An 18990-nucleotide genomic window follows, 5' to 3' on the forward strand; every position below is an offset into this window, starting at 1 on the left:
GAGAAGCTCCTTTAACAAACACAGCGAAGAGGGTCTAACAGTGTGATCAAGTTCAAGTAAAGAATATCATGTTAGCTTTAGATTTAAGGTTACTGACAAAGCCACAGGAAAAACTGCAAAGCGCTGCTCTCCGTTTGCTCTTTGCAAGCCAATATTGAAGTGGCTGCTGATCCTTCAGTGAGACGGCTTCATTTCAGCACCACGGAGTGCTCCGCGGCACTCGGCTCATGCTCGGCTAATTCTTCCCCCTCTCTTGGGCGGCAAACAGCATCTGTTGGTCTGCCTCTCCAACCGCAGCAATAGTTTAACTCTGAGGAGACTCCCAAACACTTCAGCGCTCCAGTGACTGTAGCGCCAATCAAGCAAGCGCCAAGGGACGGGCTATTTCATGGTCAGCTCAAGGCAAGAGGAAAACAACCGTCTAAAACACTCTGAATTGTTAAAGAAGACAGACTATATTCAAACTACCTGTAATGTTACTTGCATTTCGTTCTAAAAAAACGGTACTGATGTGACAATCAAACAAGGTTATATTCACAGACAGACAAAGACAGGATTGTTTTTTTTCTATGCAACCAGTACTCCAGATAGTCCGCAGTGCGATTCAGCCACAGGATCTGTTCAAGACGTTTACCACTCCAAAAACCTCGGCTCGTTTCTATTTCCACTGCTCTATCCACCTACACATAAAACCAACAGCTGAGCACAAGTCACGCCACATCTCTAGGGGGTTGTCATGAGTAGTCATTCTGGGAAATGTAGGAAAACAGTAACCGAGGTAGAAGTAGACGAGGCAGCTCGAGGGAATGAGACTACAGCGATTTAGAAAACTACAATATTCAGCACAAAGTAACTCCTGGAATGTGTTGTATACAATAAAAACGTGTGAAAACAGTGTTTCAAGTATCCAGGGAGATTTGAAGATGAATTAAGTATTATGTATGCACATACACACACGCATACACACACACACACACACACACGGGCCCCTCCATGAACATCCCCGAGCAGCCTCTCATATACTGTAGTTTTTCATGCTACCTGTCATCATTCTGAAATGTCTGGTCCCCCAGCAGCAAATCCCTGAAGCGATAGCGAGGCGGAAGAGGAGGCACCTCTGTGTCCACCTCTGCCATCTTGAGAGCCGAGATGTCCAGGATGATGCCAGAGTTGCTGCTGTTGTTCCTCTGCAGGGTGTCAGTGGAGGGCCTGCGGGACGAGAAGCACAGCAGCATCTGCTCATCGACATGCCAGCTTGAGAGTCTGGTACATTGCAGCGACATTACAGCACATTTTTCCAAGCTAACTGACCACGATAAGATTGTGTACGTACAGTGAATATAAGACATTGGGCCTCACACAAGAACCACACGTATGAACAGATTCGTACACGAGTGATTTAGGAGAACTTGACGTATTCACAGATTTTCTTGTATTTTGAATTAATTTAAACTTGGTATTTTTCCCCCATGCCGTGGCTTTAGCGGGTGTTTTAATTCCGTTGCAGACTCTGTTAAAGATTATAGACTTTCTCCGAAAGCAGTACTTTGATATACGACATACGGGGCAGGACTCATAGCCTTATGTGGTATGATTGATGCTTTAATTATGCTAATTTCCATTTCCAATTTCCAATTTCCATGAATGCACGCTCATTTACGCTTGTTATTTACACAGTTATCTGAAGTTAGAAGCGTTCGCTGAATCTGAGGTGGAACACTCGTACGAGCTCATCGTACTAAAAAAAAGTAAGAGAATGTTTAGAATACAGAAATGTCTTGCATGAGGTCCAATGACTGAAAAGTCCATTGCTGGGGAGAGAATTGTACTGAGAAGTCTAAAGGCAGTTACAGGGTTGCATAATGAGTAAGAACACACGAGTACAGAAATTTGCTGTATTTATTGATCTGGGAAAAAAATAAATGAGCAAAGGAGAAGTTTATCTGTTGCATGCATATTGATTCCAAATGAACACTGCATGCATTTAAACACTTGAATGAGGATTGTGCCCAAACTCTTAAGCTGTTCGATCTACAGTGTCAAACGCAGCAGAGAAATCATATGTGAAAGAAATGCTCAACGTCGACGGATTCTCCGAGTCAAAGCAAGTCATGCATGAACGTCTGAACCAAATGGTTTGATGTAACTGTCCTATTTCCCGTGTGTCATGTATTATTAAACAAAATAAACATACACAATCACATAAACTATACAAAAAGAAAAAAAAGTCAAAGTTGACACTTAAGGGACTGATTACTGCACAGACGAGTATGAAAATACAACCCACCTGCTTGTACATAACAGTAAAAGTGCACGTGTGTGTCTACTGCATACAGTGCTGGCTACGGAGTCGTGTGCGTTTATGTACATGCGTTACCACCATGCCACTCAGTGTCACATATAGGGGAATTAAGAGCTTCGGGAAATTACCTGTCACCATGGGAACCGGAGGATCGGCGCAGAGGGCTCGAGGATCGACGGAGGGGGCTCGAGGATCGGCGGGGAGGGCTCATGGCTGCCTCTTGCGGGGGTGAAATGAGTGACAAAGGAGAGAGCAAGTGAAAGAGAAAGAGACACGAAAGACAGAGAGAGAGAGAGAGAGCGAGAGAGAGTTTTAAAAACACACAAAATCCTGTTCACCTCTTTCAGACTTAGCGAGGAAGCAATATGATTCACTGCCCGTGTCTCAGCTTACCTCTCCTCAAGAGTTCAGCCAGACCTCTGGAATGTGCTGCTCTTTAAACAGAGCGGGATTACACAGTTTAATATTAATGTGTTCACTGTCGTTTCATTATTCATAGTGTATATTCTGACAAAGAGGAAACTAGCATTTCAGGTGGGTTAATCAGCTATGATCCACACATGTATTGAAGGCACTCTGGGGGGGGGAAATCACCTTAACAAAGTGGTGTTGAACCAATTTTCTGCCCACGAAGCAACACAGGGAGAGGAAAATAACTTTAGAAATAGGACAGCGACATTTCTACCTCAGCTACAACGTGTGCATGTGTTGTCCAGCTGAACATGATGGTTTATTCATGCGAGTGTGGGTGTTTCTACTTGAATGAATCAATGTTCATCTTAATTCATAGATGGCTCTTAGAGGTCTAACCCCATAATTTATTGGTGCATGCTGTTGAGATAACTTTGAATCCCACCCTCCTTTAAAGCCTCTACAGAGGGAACAATAAATGGGTAATACAGAGTATTTGTGTATGTGGTCATCATAGTGCAGTGTGGGCAGCCTTGAGTGGGCTAATAGCACCAAGAGACACGCTCTCCCTGATTTACCAGTGAAAGCAAAAACCCCTGAGACAGAGGAAAGCGAGTGGGGGTGATGAGAAAGTGGTGTGCTGGTGAGGAAAACAGGAAATAAAGAAGTGTAAAGGACACATTGTCCTCAATGTGTCCTTTACACTATAACAGACAGGAGAGAACTGGATGATGTAAAATGATCTAAAAAAGAGACGATGAATGCAAGTCCACCAAGATGAGCCTTGTCTATTGAAATACTGAGTGTACAACCTCTGAGGGACGACATAATGGATGAGGTGAAGTGACCACAATAATAGGGAATAGAATTGCTCCCGGTGGGAGTCTGTCTCCACTTAGAGAATATACCGCAGATTCAGACCAAAGAAAGCGGATGAAGCGAGGAAAAATGCATGCAGGGCATAGATAGAAATTGGTCTCTAAATAAATAAGAAGATCTTCAAATATGATGAATTGCGGTATAGGCCCAAGGTAGATGTCACTTACTGTAGGTGGGATTAATATGCAGAGACCATAAGCAATATCTAAAACAATGTGTCCTGTAAATAGTCTTTATGGTTATATAAAAAGATAGTAATTAATTTGTTCATGGGTTCTCCCGACTGCCATACACTTGTTGTCCTCTGGGGTCAAAAATGACCCCACCTGGTTTGACTGTTTTTAAAGCATATAGTATAAATTGTCAATCAATTCTGTTTTACACCTTTAGTCTTACTTCAGTCCAACCCATTACAACAAATGTTTCCCTTCATTTTGGAATTTAGGGCCAATAGACCTTGTTTACATAAAAGTATACCCTGTTTTTGAGTGAAAATACAATGAAACAATGAATTATTTTGACTTTATATTATTTTTTACTATTTGACTGATCACAGAGAGGTACATATCAAAGTGTAGTGAGGATGCTGTTCTTGAATCATTTGAATTTTTCTAATGGCAGCACATAATCACACCTGTTGTCCTCTGGGGTCAAAAATGACCCCGTCAGGTTTGACTGTTTATAAAGCATACAGTATAAATTATCACCCACCTCTGTGTTTCAACTCCTTAGTCAACTTTATTCCAAGTCATTACCTGACATATAAAACATGTCAACATTCATTTCTGCAACATTTAACCCTCATGCTACCTTCAAATGTACTAACACCTGTTATCCTGGGGTCATTTTTGACCCCAGCAATTTGAACCTGCAGAACATTATTGTGATTAAAATTGCTACCAAAGTTTATGTGTCAGGTACTTAGATTTTTGTTGACTACATAAATAGCCCTTTAAATAAAACAACCCCCCCCCCCCCCCGACACCCAAACCCGTATACATCCAGAATCCCTGTTACGGGACTATGGAGAAATATGCAGATCACCATAAAATCTCACTGATTGACCTAAAATTGGAAAGAGATATTTTTTGGGTGTTTTAATGGCTTTACATATAACTTTACACATCAACATGTTGAGTTTGTGTTTACCCAGTTGTCCCCATTAAATTAGGAAAAGTCATTCAATATTAAACCAAAAATATGATGTCTGATTTATTTAGAACATTTCTAAATAAATCAGACATAAATCATCATATTCAAAGAAAAGTTTGTTGGAGACAGCGCAAAGCCTTCCAAACTACTTTCCGCGAGAACAAACGGATATTTCAGAGCAATTTCTGGTTTCAAAGAAGATTGTCATGACAGTTTCCTATACTGCTGATCAACCAAACGTCTGCAGTTAAGTCCAGCATCAATATTAAAGAGACACTAGCCTATATAAAAGAGAGGAAGGTCACAAGTACCTCCATCTGACTGAGCACCATTGCAAAACAGAGAGGATACAACAACACTGTACCAAGAGCTGAGCTGAACTTCCACAACATTAAGACAATAAGAGTTTACATAATATTACCACAGATACAAAACGTTTAGAGCAGCTCGAATGGCAATGTTATAGCCTAGAGACACAATAACAAAACAAACACTCCCGCTAGCATTGAGTAAACTTATAAATGAAGTCAGGCTCCCCGAAGGGCACACAGGCTAAATCAGACTTTTTTTTTTTTTTTTTACCAACTTCGTTTACCTGGCTGCGGTCCCGCGTGTGTCCGAGGTCCCATCATCGTAAACACGTGTTTGGTTTAGATAGCCTCCACACACTGCCCATGCAGCATTGCCTGTGTGACAGATGAGGATGTTTGCCATCAACGCGCCCAGGCTGCGAACGCCCTGTCATCGTTAGAAAAACCGGTAATTGCTAAAAGTGCGGGGGAGACGTCCCTCCAGCGGTCAGGTGGCGACCACGAGTCCAATAGGTCACCCTCGACGACACCAACACTGGTGCTTGACGAGCTAACTATCTGCAGGCTTCCATGCTGCTGTTGTTTTAGGTTGATGAGGTGAGAAACTAGTCCCGGTTCCTCGGCGCTGGTTGGCTGACACGCCTTCAAAATAAAAATCCCCGTCGTAATTTATCGCACACCTGACAATATTCATTTAAATATCAATGCGCGAGCCCCCCAAAACCGCCACCAATACCGAGCGACTTCATGGTCGCCTAGCAACAACTTTATTTGCTATAGTGTTGACGAACTACATTGCTCGGCGGAAGCATGGATGAACTGTTATTTTTAGTCCCGTGCGGTCGAATATGAACCACATATTTTCCACTTGCCTTGTTCTTTTTTAATTACTTCGCAAATCCCGTTTTCAGCTGCTCCCACACGTCACAAGCTTCCTCTGGCTCTTTCTCCGTTGCAGTCTTCTATCTCACAACATTTTCTAGAATAAGGACATCATGTGAGCGCGCTGTACTCCCTGCATGGTTTCCATGCTTTCCTGTCAGCATCAGCATCTTTCTCCTCCATCCCCCCCTTCCCCCAAAGACAGAGCAGCAGGAGGACGCTCAAGTCACCCACGGGTGCCTCGCCATCTACCGGAGAACTTTGCAGTGGAGTGCTGAGGAAAACTGACGTGTTTGATGCTGACAGGGAACTTCTCGCAACAAATGACGGCGTTTAGTGAAGTGAATAAACCTAAGAATAGAAACTGTAATTCTGCATCATCATGGTTTCTTGCCCTCCAACTTGTCTGTGCCTTAGATAAATAAGACTGCTTCTTCTGTTTCATGAGCAATAGAATGGTGTGAAACGCCTGTGCTGGTGTGTGCACACTGCATCAGTCAGAGTCATCTGGTGGTAAGAGGTGGAAAGTGCAACTGTATGTACTTGTGAGTGGTGTAACAGTTGCATATCATTCAGTAAAAACAAGTAAATCTGTCTTACCAAGGGTTTAAATGGCCCCCAAAGACATTTGCCAAAAACAAAGCATTGGAATTACAACCGTCCCCAAAACGTAAGTCATTTATTCATTTTTTTCTCATAATATGTCAATATCCAACATTAAAGATGGAGTACACACAGTGCATGCAAAGTCTTGGCAACTTCTAGGAAATCCACAACCTATAGTCTACGTCCGTTATTTCTCTTCTGTTAAAACATACCTGCAATGGTTCTGTCCTCTGCTATCTGTCTCACAATCGACCCCCTCAAATTGAAAAATATATTCATTCTGTGTGCGCTCGGCGTCTGGCTGGAGACACCGCTGGCTTGTATGTGTGTTCGCGTCTCTCCCGGAAAAAAAGCTGCGTCGCTCTGGGTGCGTTCCTTGTGCTCAGCCTCTCCACATTTCAGCCTATTATTCTCCAGGGGAAAAGAGCTCCGAGCGTCATCGTTTCGAAAGCCCACACAGCCACTTACGCTGCTTTCCCATGCCAGCAGTCAGATTTCACTCACGCCTTTATTTCAAGCAGCATCTTGATTCCCACAGATTTCTTTTTCCCACAACTTGATCCAGCTGATTTTATTATGTTGCAACCCATTCCGTGGCTACCTATTGGCTGTTGAGTGTTTTACACAAGCTAAATGATGAAATACCATAATAGTAATAGTGATTTGTTTACAGTCGATGCTGAGGGGTAATTGAAAATGTGATGGTGTCACAGATATTGACAGAAGCTGATGTACACATGCAAACAGTAGCCTACAGATGAATACCTACATATAGGGGAAAACATTACTGGAGCAAAGCAGAAAGGATTACAACATAAAAACCCCACGTCATTACTCACACATCATTATACCATTTAACTATATTACTTTTGAAAACATTCAGTACTTTCTCCACTTCCAACAGCCACCTGCGGTTATCACCTTCAAACGCATACATCAAGATTAAGATTGAAGCAAAATACTCAACACTGAAAAGATGGAGTATTTTGTCACCTACAAATCCTGCAAATTCTTTAACCAAACATCTGAATTACTTCCGTGTTTACCTCCATCTCTTTGGCTCATACCCGTTACTCTTATCAATGAAATGGCAGTACACAAATTACATATACAAGTGGTGCTTAATGCACTATTTTGTGAAACACCGGTCACTTTGTCATGTTTAACATCGCAATGTTTTTGTCTAATATTATGGTTAGAGCTAGACCGATAAAATTGGCTCGGCTGGTATACATAAAAACAGTATTGGTCTGGATATTATTATGGTGGTACTGAATCACATTGGTAAATCCAAATCCAAATATTTGACATATGTTTTTTTGGGGAGGAAATGAGAAAACCTGTAATGTATTTGCTGCTGATTCATCTCTATAAAAAGGTCTGTTTTATAAGCTGGAGACATAAAATGATCCATAATTGAATGGTAACCTGGTAACCTATAATGTGCTTTAATTTAATGCTCCTAGTTGCGATGTAACAGCAGCTACCAGGATTTGACTAATGCAGCGTTGTCTCATATTGGAGTGAATCCTTCAGTTATTCAGCCATTATCCTGCCTTATTTAAGCCGCATCACGATGTGTCCCGGAGCCGGGCGTACACTCATTAGGCTATTTCTCTCCGACACCTCTGTCCTCTTCACATAATACGAGCGTTGTCTCAGCACAGCACAGCCACTCTCCCGCCCGGATGCTTGCTCTTCATGCTTCCAAAGTGTCTAAAAACAGACGGAGGGAGAAAACAAGACTCAGACATTGAAGCACTCAGTAAACAGCGGAGCCCGAAGGCCTTTATAAGATATAGGAGCCTTACATGAGCTCGGTACATGAATCACAAAGGGACTCTCTTTGTCTGGATAGAAGCAGCAGACCTCCTTGATGTAAAGTTTGTTTTGTCCTTAGCTTGGAATTCGTTTTACGACTGTATCATAACGGCAAGATAGACCGGAATATGTATCACACATTAATGGAATGTTTCATTTAAATTTAAGAGGAACAGGGGTCATTTCTCTGACTGGGTAATGAGGCTTTTCTCTTTTCTCCTTATTCATCATGACACTTTGACCAAAGAACATATTTTACACCGTTTACAGCACCACACTGCATCCTGTGTAATTTCACACACAAGTACGATACAAAATTAAAATGTTCTAATGAGATCCAGCTCATTTTATTTTAAGTTAAACCCTCTCGGTCTTTGAAAAAAACAGAGTATCAGGAAAACTCTCTCTCTATTTATTGTTTCCTCTTACTGTCTTGTTTTTTAAACACTGTTTTGCTCCTTTATAGTCGCATATACACTCACACCTTCAGGAATCCTACACAGCAGACACTCTTATACACACACCTCACACCATAAAGCCAAACTTTTCTTTCTTTTTACCCTTTTTCCATTGTATTAAGTTCTGTCTTGGCTAGTCTCACCCGTCTGTCCTGCTTCACATTAAAAAAACAAATGTAGATCTAACGCCCAAATATTCTGGATACATGATGAACTGTGTTTTCCTCTACTGTATTTATGGTTAGCTTAGGGCATCATTTGAATGATGAGTAATCTCTTGGAAGCCCAGTTCAAATAACGCAACAGCAAAGAGCACTAAGGAGCATGATGGAAGTCACGGCATTAGCTTTCTTCTTACCTCCATGTGTTGGTTTCATGACAGTAAGCTTCTATTGTTTTCAGATTGGTGACACCATCAGAGCCTCCAACAGCCATCAAGGCACCATTGAACACTACGAGGGACATCTGAGGCACAATACACACGAGTTAGTGGGAATGCATGATAGAAAATTACATCAACAAACGCATCTAAATAAAATGTATGTGGAATGTTCTTGGGACTACATTATCAATATTACAGACCAGCAGTAAACCAGGGTAAGTAATTAAATTACACTGTGCCATCATATACTTTTTGTAACAGCATGAGATCAATAGTTTTAGCACACAATACACAAAATATGTTTTTAGCCTCAATAGCGACCCCATCAGGATGAATTGCAATAACTCTGGTTATCCCTTAATGTTTCATCTAGCACCATCATCAGGTCAAAACTCTCTATTTCTTCCATATTTGGTTTATGACCAAACACATGCAAAACTAATGCCATTCCCACCAGCCTCATCTCTGTTTTGTAGTCATTGGCATATGGTAACACGGTAAACTAAAATGGTGAACATGTTAAAGGTTATACCTGCCAATCCATCCACGGCATGCCAGAAAAAAGTTACCAGAGTTTCACCCGTTATTTTGCTCTTATGTAGAGAAAAAACAACAAATATTTAGTCTGTGGGATCCAAAAATAGTGATGACGCATTAAACCTCCACATAAATATTTTAGGTAATCTGTTAAGAACTGTGTATTTCCCTCAGTCGTATTGCTTTTTTTTCCATCTTTTCTTATCGTTTATAAAAATAAACCGGACCTGAAATCTAAGGGGAGGCCTTACATCTGTGGTGTCTTGGTGATCCATTACTCACGTCGTCCCTCTTGCTCCTCATGCGTTTGACAGGAGTCCACCTCATGGTGTCTGGGTCAAACCTCTCCGCACCGCAGAGCTTCAGGTTGAGCTCGTCTTTGCCCCCAGCCACGTAGATGTGTCCCAGGTACACGGCGCAGCCGGCGTTCTCCCTGGGACTCAGCATGTGGGCGCATATCGACCAGGTACCATCTACAAGGTTGTATCGCTCCACTGGGGGACATTTAGAGGATAGCAGGAGTCATAAGAGGCCACATATACCATTTAATACACAGCTGCACACACCGTATGAGTAACACTACCTTACAGACAGGCAGGGTTTATATTTATATACAAAAGGGTACATTTAGTGCAATGAAATAACAGAAAAAACTGAAAATGTCATGCAAGATGTATTTAGATCTATTTATTTTTTCAATAAAAGCTTCTTTACAATGATTAAGAAACAATAATATAAATTGCTTGATGGGATCCAAAAAAGGTTGTGGGAATTTCACTGACGTGCTCTTCTCACAGACTGAAATAGTTAGTGACAAGAGGCAGCACAACATAACCCCTGTTTATCTTTGGCAAGGTCACAGGGCTTAAGAATGCCTGAGTGCGTGCGTGTGTGCGTCTGTGCATGTGTGTGTGTGTGTGTGTGTGAATATGGGTTAGAATAAAATGTCAAGTAAGTCATTATGTGTGACTAAAGTCCTGCCACACGTCAAAAAGCTGTCAAAGGTAGCTGAGATTAAAAATAAAATAAAATAATAATGGTGGGAACAAGTAAATTCCCCAAATGCCTCCACACACAAAATAACAGTTTTAAGTAGCATTCCCACATAAATAAACGACCAGCATCCTTTTAGCCTCTTTCATTTGTCATCGCTTGTTTGCGATCACGTGACGAAATGAAGAGCAATTTTTCCCACAACTTGACCGATTTGCCCGGTGTGGAGGCGATCGACGTCACAAATGACCTCGTCCTCCAGACGTCTTACAACACGACTTGCCAGATGAAGTCGTTAAAGAGTCTAGAGGCTTACAACTATACTTTGTGTGCGGTTGGGTCCACGACCTCGGAACCAAAGTAGCGTTGAACGACTGCCGTCTTGTTTTTTGCCCGGGTAGCTAGCATCGCTAAAAACAAATTCCCCGGTAGATAGCTAACTAGCTTTCTCCCGCATAAAAACAATGACAAAACACCGCCAAAAAACACAGATCATGGTGGTGATATCGCGGGAGACATTGATGGTTTCTTTTTTTCGTGAGTTTTAGCTAGCTATGTAGTTAGCAAAATGACTCTGCTCCTCCAGACTTTAGACAGAAGTTTTTTATCAATATCTGTCGCCCTTTCTCTGTGAGATTTTTAAACTTCACACCTTTGTGTACAGCTATTTTCGGGACTCAAAATAGCCCTTGTTTGATCGGTTAGAACAGCCGTAAACAGCGTAAACCAAAGGCATTATTGCTGCAGTATTGAACCTGCCGCCAGTTGCCTGCCCTCCATCTAAACACGCCGATGTGTGACGTCATCTGCAAAGAGCCCATTTCTTTTCTTTAAGTTGCACTACTTGTGCTAGCTGTAAAAAGTCCCATCAACACTCAAAAACCCAAGCACTGGCAGGCAATTGAAAATAAAGTGTGTGTAGTTACATTTTTAATTGAGTTTTCCAATGAGAAATGAAAGAAGTGCTGGAACCATTAGTCAGGGAATCAATTAGTCAATAGAAGGAAAATGAATCACTGGCAATTCTTGAGAATCAATTAATCCTCTGAGTCATTTGTTAAAAGCAAAAATACTCAACGTTTGGTGGTGCCAGCTTCTCAAATGTGAGGATTTTCTGGACTTTTTGTTTCATATAATTTGAGATTGATTAGCTTTGGGCGTTGAGGCTGACAATTTGTGAGGTATGATGTCTTTTCTTTTTTTTTAAACCACATCTCTCACCTGAGTTCAGAGCCATGTCGCCGTCGTTCCCTCCGATCACATACAAGTGGCCCTCCAGCACAGCAGCCACCGCTCTGGTGCGTCTGGTCAGCATTGCTGCCTGCTTGCTCCATGTGTTCATTTTTGGGTCATATCTAGAAAAATTAAAGAGAACAACAACAAACAAAAAAAAAGGTCAAATAATACATAGTAGTCCCACTTAATGTCTCATAGATCAGCCTTTGTTTACAGTATGCATGAAGATGATTCCCAGTTCATTTCAAAATACTATATAGACCTTTTGCAGCATGCTCCTGTACCTCTCCACAGTATTTATGGCAGCAATGCCGTCGTGTCCCCCGATGGCATACAGGTATCCGTCCATCGCCACCAGACAGACTCCGCTGCGGGGGCTGCTCAAGGGTGCTACATCTGTACTCCAGCTGTCTGTGTCGGGGTTGTACCTGCAGGGACGGGGGTGTGTTGGTGGGAGGTTAAATCAGGTGCTGCTGTTATTGACAACTTGAATAGAACCAACACAAACACGCCTTCATAGAGACGTGTGCTGGTTTGCTTTTGAAGAAGACATTCGCACTGGGAGAATGAATTTGAGTTGTGTGGGCATCTGTGTAAACATGCAGTGTTTCCTCTCCACTGGAAGGCCATTAGATAAAAACCCACATCCCACAAAAAAAAAAAACACTTTCTCCTAATTGGCAAATATGTCAGCAGTTCCCAGAAAATATTAGCACCGTGACCACCCTTCAGAGATTATATGCACTCTGGTAACCAACATGAGAGCTACAGCTGGTTTGGGTCAATTACAGCAGATCAGTCTGGAGCAGGTAGTTCCCTATACTGGTCTGCAGCCAGCCGGGGAGGATCATGATGGGGTCAGCTGGCTAGAATTCAGTTAAGGAGTGGCTGACTGTGGGAGCCAGCTCGTTTGAGACATTCGAGTGGAAGAGGAAATGTGCAACAGGAAAGCAGAGTATGTGTGTGTGTGTGTGTGTGTGTGTGTGTGTGTGTGTGTGTGTGTGTGTGTGTGTGTGTGTGAAAGAGAGTTTTTTTTTTACTTTGTGAGGAATAGATACCCTGGTAACATTAGAGGATTTATTTAGCTTTATCCACTGAAAAAAAGGTCAACAAATGCTGCAAGTAGTCACTTTAGAGAAAAAAAAAGCAAATGCTGCAAAGGATAGGATTTTGGGTGGTTTCTTGCTCACAAAAAAGATGGCTTGTGGTTTAATGTCTCAAAGGTTTTCATCTAATTTCTGCCTCAATGCCGACCTCTGCTGGTCAATGATGTAAACAACATTAACTACACTAAAAAAAAAAACTGAAGAAAGTGAGAAATGCATATAACTTTTTTTTTCTCAATATAATCTGTTTTACATGACGTATTTTAGGTTTAATGACATGCTCTCCTTATTATGTTTTCCTCTGTGTCTGCACAACATATGTTATTCATTTCCAGTAATACTCACATGTAAACATCCACATTTAACATGTGGATGTTCCTTTGTATTGAGGGTAGATTTACAGTTAACTCTCTTATAGCCATCTTTTCGGCAATATAAGTCTGTCCTTCATGTTTTGTGACCTCTATGTTCTAACATGCTGCTTTTTTTGCATATCAGTGAGGCCCATTTCCTGGTTAAATAAAGTTGTCTAAACAGTAGGACAGAGGTTGCCCCATGTGCAGTACAGCAGCTCCCTGGTTTGGACTGTAACCTTGAGATATGACCGGTATCTCAAACTGTCACTCCAGCTGCAACTTGCTTTCACCTCCTCCCGCTGTGATACCCGGTGTGAGGAAATGAAACGTCAGTAAGAATAACGTTATACCAGAAAATCGACATAATTCCAAAATAAACTATTTCAGTTACGGCCTCTCATGAAGTCAGCAGTTTGATTTTTGCATTCAACTGGAACATGAAGGAGCATGTGACAAAACAAAAAATTATTTCCAAATTAAGACCACTATGCACATATTGTTAGCAAAAGACAATTAGAAGCTGTCCTGTCTCTCACCTCTCCACACTGCTGTAACATCTGATGTGATCTCCCCCACCCACTGTGTAGATCTTGCCATCCAGTGTACCCACAGCCACTTTGCCGCGGTTGTTGACCATGCGTGCTGCTGCTCTCCATTCATTGTACTCGGGGCAGAACTGTTCCACCAGACAGGATGGGTCGTCTTGGGTCCATCCCCCGACTGCCAACACAAAACAGGGCGCTCATTATTTTATCACAATTCAAAACGTATGACTGAGCACCAGGCCTATATTCATGGCGCTGCGAGAAAAATAAATATCTTTTCTTGTGCACCTATCTCACTGTTTTGCAATTCTCTATATGCTGTAAACACATTAAAGCATGGATCCAGTAGTATTGAGCTGTTTTGTCTGGTTTTCATGGTAAAGCTTGGCAGAAAGATGTGCAATCCAGGAAAGTGAAAAATCACCAAAGTGAACTCTAAATTATGATGCAAATGCCACAGATGGGTGACAAATAGAAAAACAAGTACAGTGAGGTGCTGGGCCACCACAAGCCCTACGCGAGCCTTTGTGTTTTGATGGTCGTGGTAGAGAGAGTGCTGTCTTGGGTCAAGATCCACTGATTGCAAAGGTCATTTGATTCCCATCATTTTCCCTCATTCACTGAGGTTTGTCTTTTAATTTGTCACCTGTCAGTATGTTTTTAATAGTCTTTGCTTTTGCCTGGATACAATATAATATATATATATATAACGTTATTGTAGTGATACAGCATGTAATCAGCAATTAATGTCATGTCCATATATCGTACAATAAGTCAATTACGGTAAATGTATTGACGTCATGTCCATATATCGTATAAGCTAATAATTTAAATATGATCATTATTTTGAAAGAATGCTCCTCCTAGCTCTGGTGATACTGCAGTAGACACTTTGCTCATTTTCTGTCCTCCACGCAGAACAGAAAAACAGAAACTGCACTTAAAAATAAAAGTTCAGTATAATCAGAAAGTCTGCTTGTCAGATGTAAAACCAAATGCATCAACTGACCCATGAACATCATGTCATTGAAGATGTCTCTAGGGGGAAGTTTGCTGAGCTGTCTGCGAAGGGAGAGGGGGGTTGACACGCCGCGACGGCGGGGGGTCCTTCCTTTGCTCTCTTTGATCATCATGAGGCGGGACTCTGGTTGTTCCAGGGCCGCTCTGAAACAGTCAGTGATAGAGTAGACACATTGCAGTTATTATGTAAGTCACAATTTACTCTTGAGGGAACTATTCAGCATATTATTTATCATTACGCAATTTCAGAGATTTACAATTTTTAACAATATACTTTTTTTGAACGATTACAGAAAAGCAGTCGTTGGTAATGAATGTGTTAGATCCAAGGCTCCCTCCAACAATGATCATTAAATATGCATGAAAAGACAATCACCTAAGTAAATTATTTTAAGAAGTTAAGATATAGGGCTAAAATATACATATATAAAATATAAAAATGTGGAGTTGACAGGTGTACAGTAACTGCAAAAATTTATTAATTTATCAAGCAAGTACTAAATGTATATGCGTTATGAGAAGTAATGATATCTCTCTCTCTCTCTCTCTCTCTCTATATATATATATATATATATATATATATTACATCTATATAGATGCATATTTATATAGATGTAAACAGCTTGTAAAACATTAGCTAAAGTTAAAAAAGCAAAGTGACAGTATGACTTTTTATAAATGTTCTAAAAAGTATTAAAAAGTAACATCATTTGTAAATCTAATTACAAATCAACAATATCACATCAAAGTGTTTCTTCCAAGTGTTAATTATATTGCGGCAATTACACAAACGATGATGAATGATGCAAAATATTGCTCAAAGTCGACTTTGCATCTCCTAAATGAACCAGCACAGAGGCTTTCAATCAGGATGAATAATCTTACCCTTGTTCATTGTACAACCCCATGTTTTATCTCCTCAGTACTTTGCTCTGCAGTCAAGATTTGTGCTCCTGCCTCTCAGCAGCACCTTGGCGTCAGTCAGGTCTCGGGCCTCCTGTGCTTTATCACCACGCGCCGCTCTTCCACCCTGCCACTACTGACACGACATTGTACTCGTCCGCTCCGAGAAGTAAAACCTCCCCCCCCTTAGCAACACCACCGACCCCCATGCAAATTCCCCAAATGATTTATCCCGACCATCCCTGCAGCCTGAAACCTAATCCTGCTCTCACACACCCTAACTCCAGCCTCCCTTTGACAACTGTCATGCCCAAAGAATTGTCCACGTGTGCCTAATTTTAGGTCCGGATGAGAGTGAGTTTAGACCAGGAACAGGCAGCCATGTGCTGTTGAGGGTCAAAAGGTTGAGGTACTAGTTACTGGAGAGGCTTTTCCTTCTATTTGACTCTGATTGCATCATTAGTGGTGACAGAAGCATTAGTCTTCACCATTTCACATTCTCCCCACATGACTCCAGATATTAGTTACTGTCTGCAAAGGAACGTGTCAGCGCCCTCCTGCAAATCTCTCAGCCATTCCATCACTTCTTCGCGTGACTATCTACACTGCAGGACGCCTATATTTATAACTGATTCCAGCGGAAACGCCTCAGATGGTACGGTGATTCATCTCATGTAGGTCAAGGAAGATAGGTCAAATGCAAATTCTACGTGGTCACTGCTGTTCTGTCGTCAGTACATCGCTTCCAAAGGGCTGACCAACACATTTAGTTTGACTCTTTAGCATTATGCCGATGACTCAGATAGGTGGATGGATGGATGGATGGATAAATAGATGGATAGATAGATAAATAAAGAGAGATGGATAAATAGATTTATAAATAGATAGATAAATAGATAGATGAATTTAAATAGATGAATATAATGACATTATATTGTAGTTTTACTCCACGTAAGTTATTTAACAGCTACAGTTACCAGTTACTTTTCGGAAATAGACATATGGACACTTAAAAAATAAAGAATACATCGATTAACTAGCCAACATATGAAGCTGTTATTAGCTCTCCCTCAACCAACTGCTACATTAAAGCACCATAATGGAGAATTTTTAAAGTGTGCCTTACTACTTTCACTCAATCAAATGATGTGAAAACTGTCTACCACAGAGATTAAAGAAACAGATAATCTCAACCGATCGTGCCGGGAGACAGAATTTCATCACGGGAAAGCGAGACTTTTACAGAACCAATCTAAAAACTAATGGTGTCAATTTCTATAGCCATCAGATTGTACAAGCAACATTTATCTTCATGATGATAAGTTAAAGCAAAACACTTGTCTATTGACACTTTAAAGACACAATTCATTTTTGACTCGACATTTTCTTTTTACTTTTGTTTACTTCGTTTTCCACTTTGTTCCTTGATTGCTGAATTGTCACCCTTCAGAGATTATACCATTCATCTTGAGCATGACACTACAGTAGCAGGTATAGTGACTAAAATATATATATACAGTACATATATACATAGATGCATAGATGTATAGATGAATAGCTAGCTAGATTTATAAACAGACAGACAGATATATAGATATACAGACAGACAGACAGACAGACAGACAGACAGATAGACAGATAGATAGATAGATAGATAGATAGATAGATAGATAGATAGATAGATAGATAGACAGACAGACAGACAGACAGATAGATAGATAGATGCAAACCCACACCAGAAGAAGCAGCTGCTGTGCTCCTGACGACGAGGCCTTCAGAGTTAACCCAACAACAGATGAGTGCGAGGTCTTGAGGTATAAAGGCAGACAATAGATCCCTCTAATTATCCAGATATGAGTAGCTGAGACTCTCCTACTGAGACGATTAAAGTTTCCTCCTCGGAAATGTCCAGAACATACAAGAGTGAGACCCAAACACTTGGCTGGCCGCTTTCATTTTGCCACTTTATGAACTTGGCAGCTTGGTGACACCCGCCCGCCTGCGGCCACTTGAGCCATTTGGCTGTAAAATCCCAGATTTTTAGGAGGTCAGGTGTTTATTTAGGTCTGTGAGGATTAAAAAAAATGCTGACAGGCTGCCTTCTGGACCATAAACAGGTTCTTCATGTAAAGTGTCTGCAGTGTCTCCTTCCTTGACCCGCATCAATGTAGTATAAAGTATAAAATATCAGTGGAAGTGGGTTACTGGGTAGAACATTTCTTTTCAAACCTGCTGAAGCAGGAGAAATCAGGAGGATATGTGGTGGACATCGGATAATTAATCAAAGCACAATATCTTTTTGCGTTAATGTAAAATTCCACAACTTTTTTCAATAAACGGTGTCGACTCAGACATTCAAATAAGTATGGGTGATGTCTTGAATCAGGCATTAGTTGGCCTCAGTCCGGCACAGAAGGCATTTAAAATGAGGAGCAAAAGAGGTAAATGACAGAAAAGTAGTTCTTCTCAAAGCATTGCGTAATAGACATGGAGGGCAAACTAAACACAGCAGTCAGTGGGAATGAATCAACGGACATTTTTACAGAGGAACAGGTGGTGAGATATTTCTTTAATCTTCTCAGTATCTATGTCACAGCAGTGACTCAGTCTCAGGCTACATGGGCTCTTTTACGGTGCACTTGTTTGTAATCTTACCCAGATTCTAATAAGATCACCTAAAGGGAAACAATTAGCCACACCCAACAGCTCCACAACTGTCACTTTCATAAGTTCCTTATTATTTAACAAACAGAGGATGAGATGTTATGTAACTCATGCATTCGAGGTATTTCTTGACCAACAGCTGGGTCTGGTGGTTTGAAACGTCCTCACACTCATAAATCTGAATAAATGCCTCTGTGACACGACTGTCTTTGAACTTTGCTGCCGAGGGTTTGAGGGAAAACAAGCATAATTCCTAGAATGTGTGAGTGTGTTCCTTTAAGTCAACCTCAGACAGTTTGCCAATGCCGATGTATAAATGGAAGTCCTGCTATTTGATCATAAGCCCGGGAGCTTTTTTTATGGGTGTTAATGCAACAAATGTCCTTACCATAAATGTTTTTTTTTGGTTGAGGGACCAGGAAAGTT

At 41.1% G+C, this 18990-nt stretch overlaps 1 protein-coding gene across 1 annotated transcript in view; it reads right to left on the reverse strand.

Moving 5' to 3' along the window:
* kcnt1b (potassium sodium-activated channel subfamily T member 1b) overlaps nucleotides 1–1151 on the reverse strand; it is a 52636-nt gene extending 51485 nt beyond the window's left edge. Inside the window, exon 1 of the mRNA XM_076104485.1 lies at nucleotides 1042–1151. Within this exon, the coding sequence (XP_075960600.1) occupies nucleotides 1042–1136 (95 nt within the window). The 5' untranslated portion in view covers nucleotides 1137–1151. The remainder of the gene's footprint in view (nucleotides 1–1041) is intronic.
* Between the last annotated feature and the right edge of the window lie 17839 nt (nucleotides 1152–18990).

The sequence above is a fragment of the Anarhichas minor genome, unplaced genomic scaffold (genome assembly GCF_050575085.1).
Source record: "Anarhichas minor isolate MPS153535 unplaced genomic scaffold, ASM5057508v1 ptg000030l, whole genome shotgun sequence".
Lineage (NCBI taxonomy): Eukaryota > Metazoa > Chordata > Actinopteri > Perciformes > Anarhichadidae > Anarhichas > Anarhichas minor.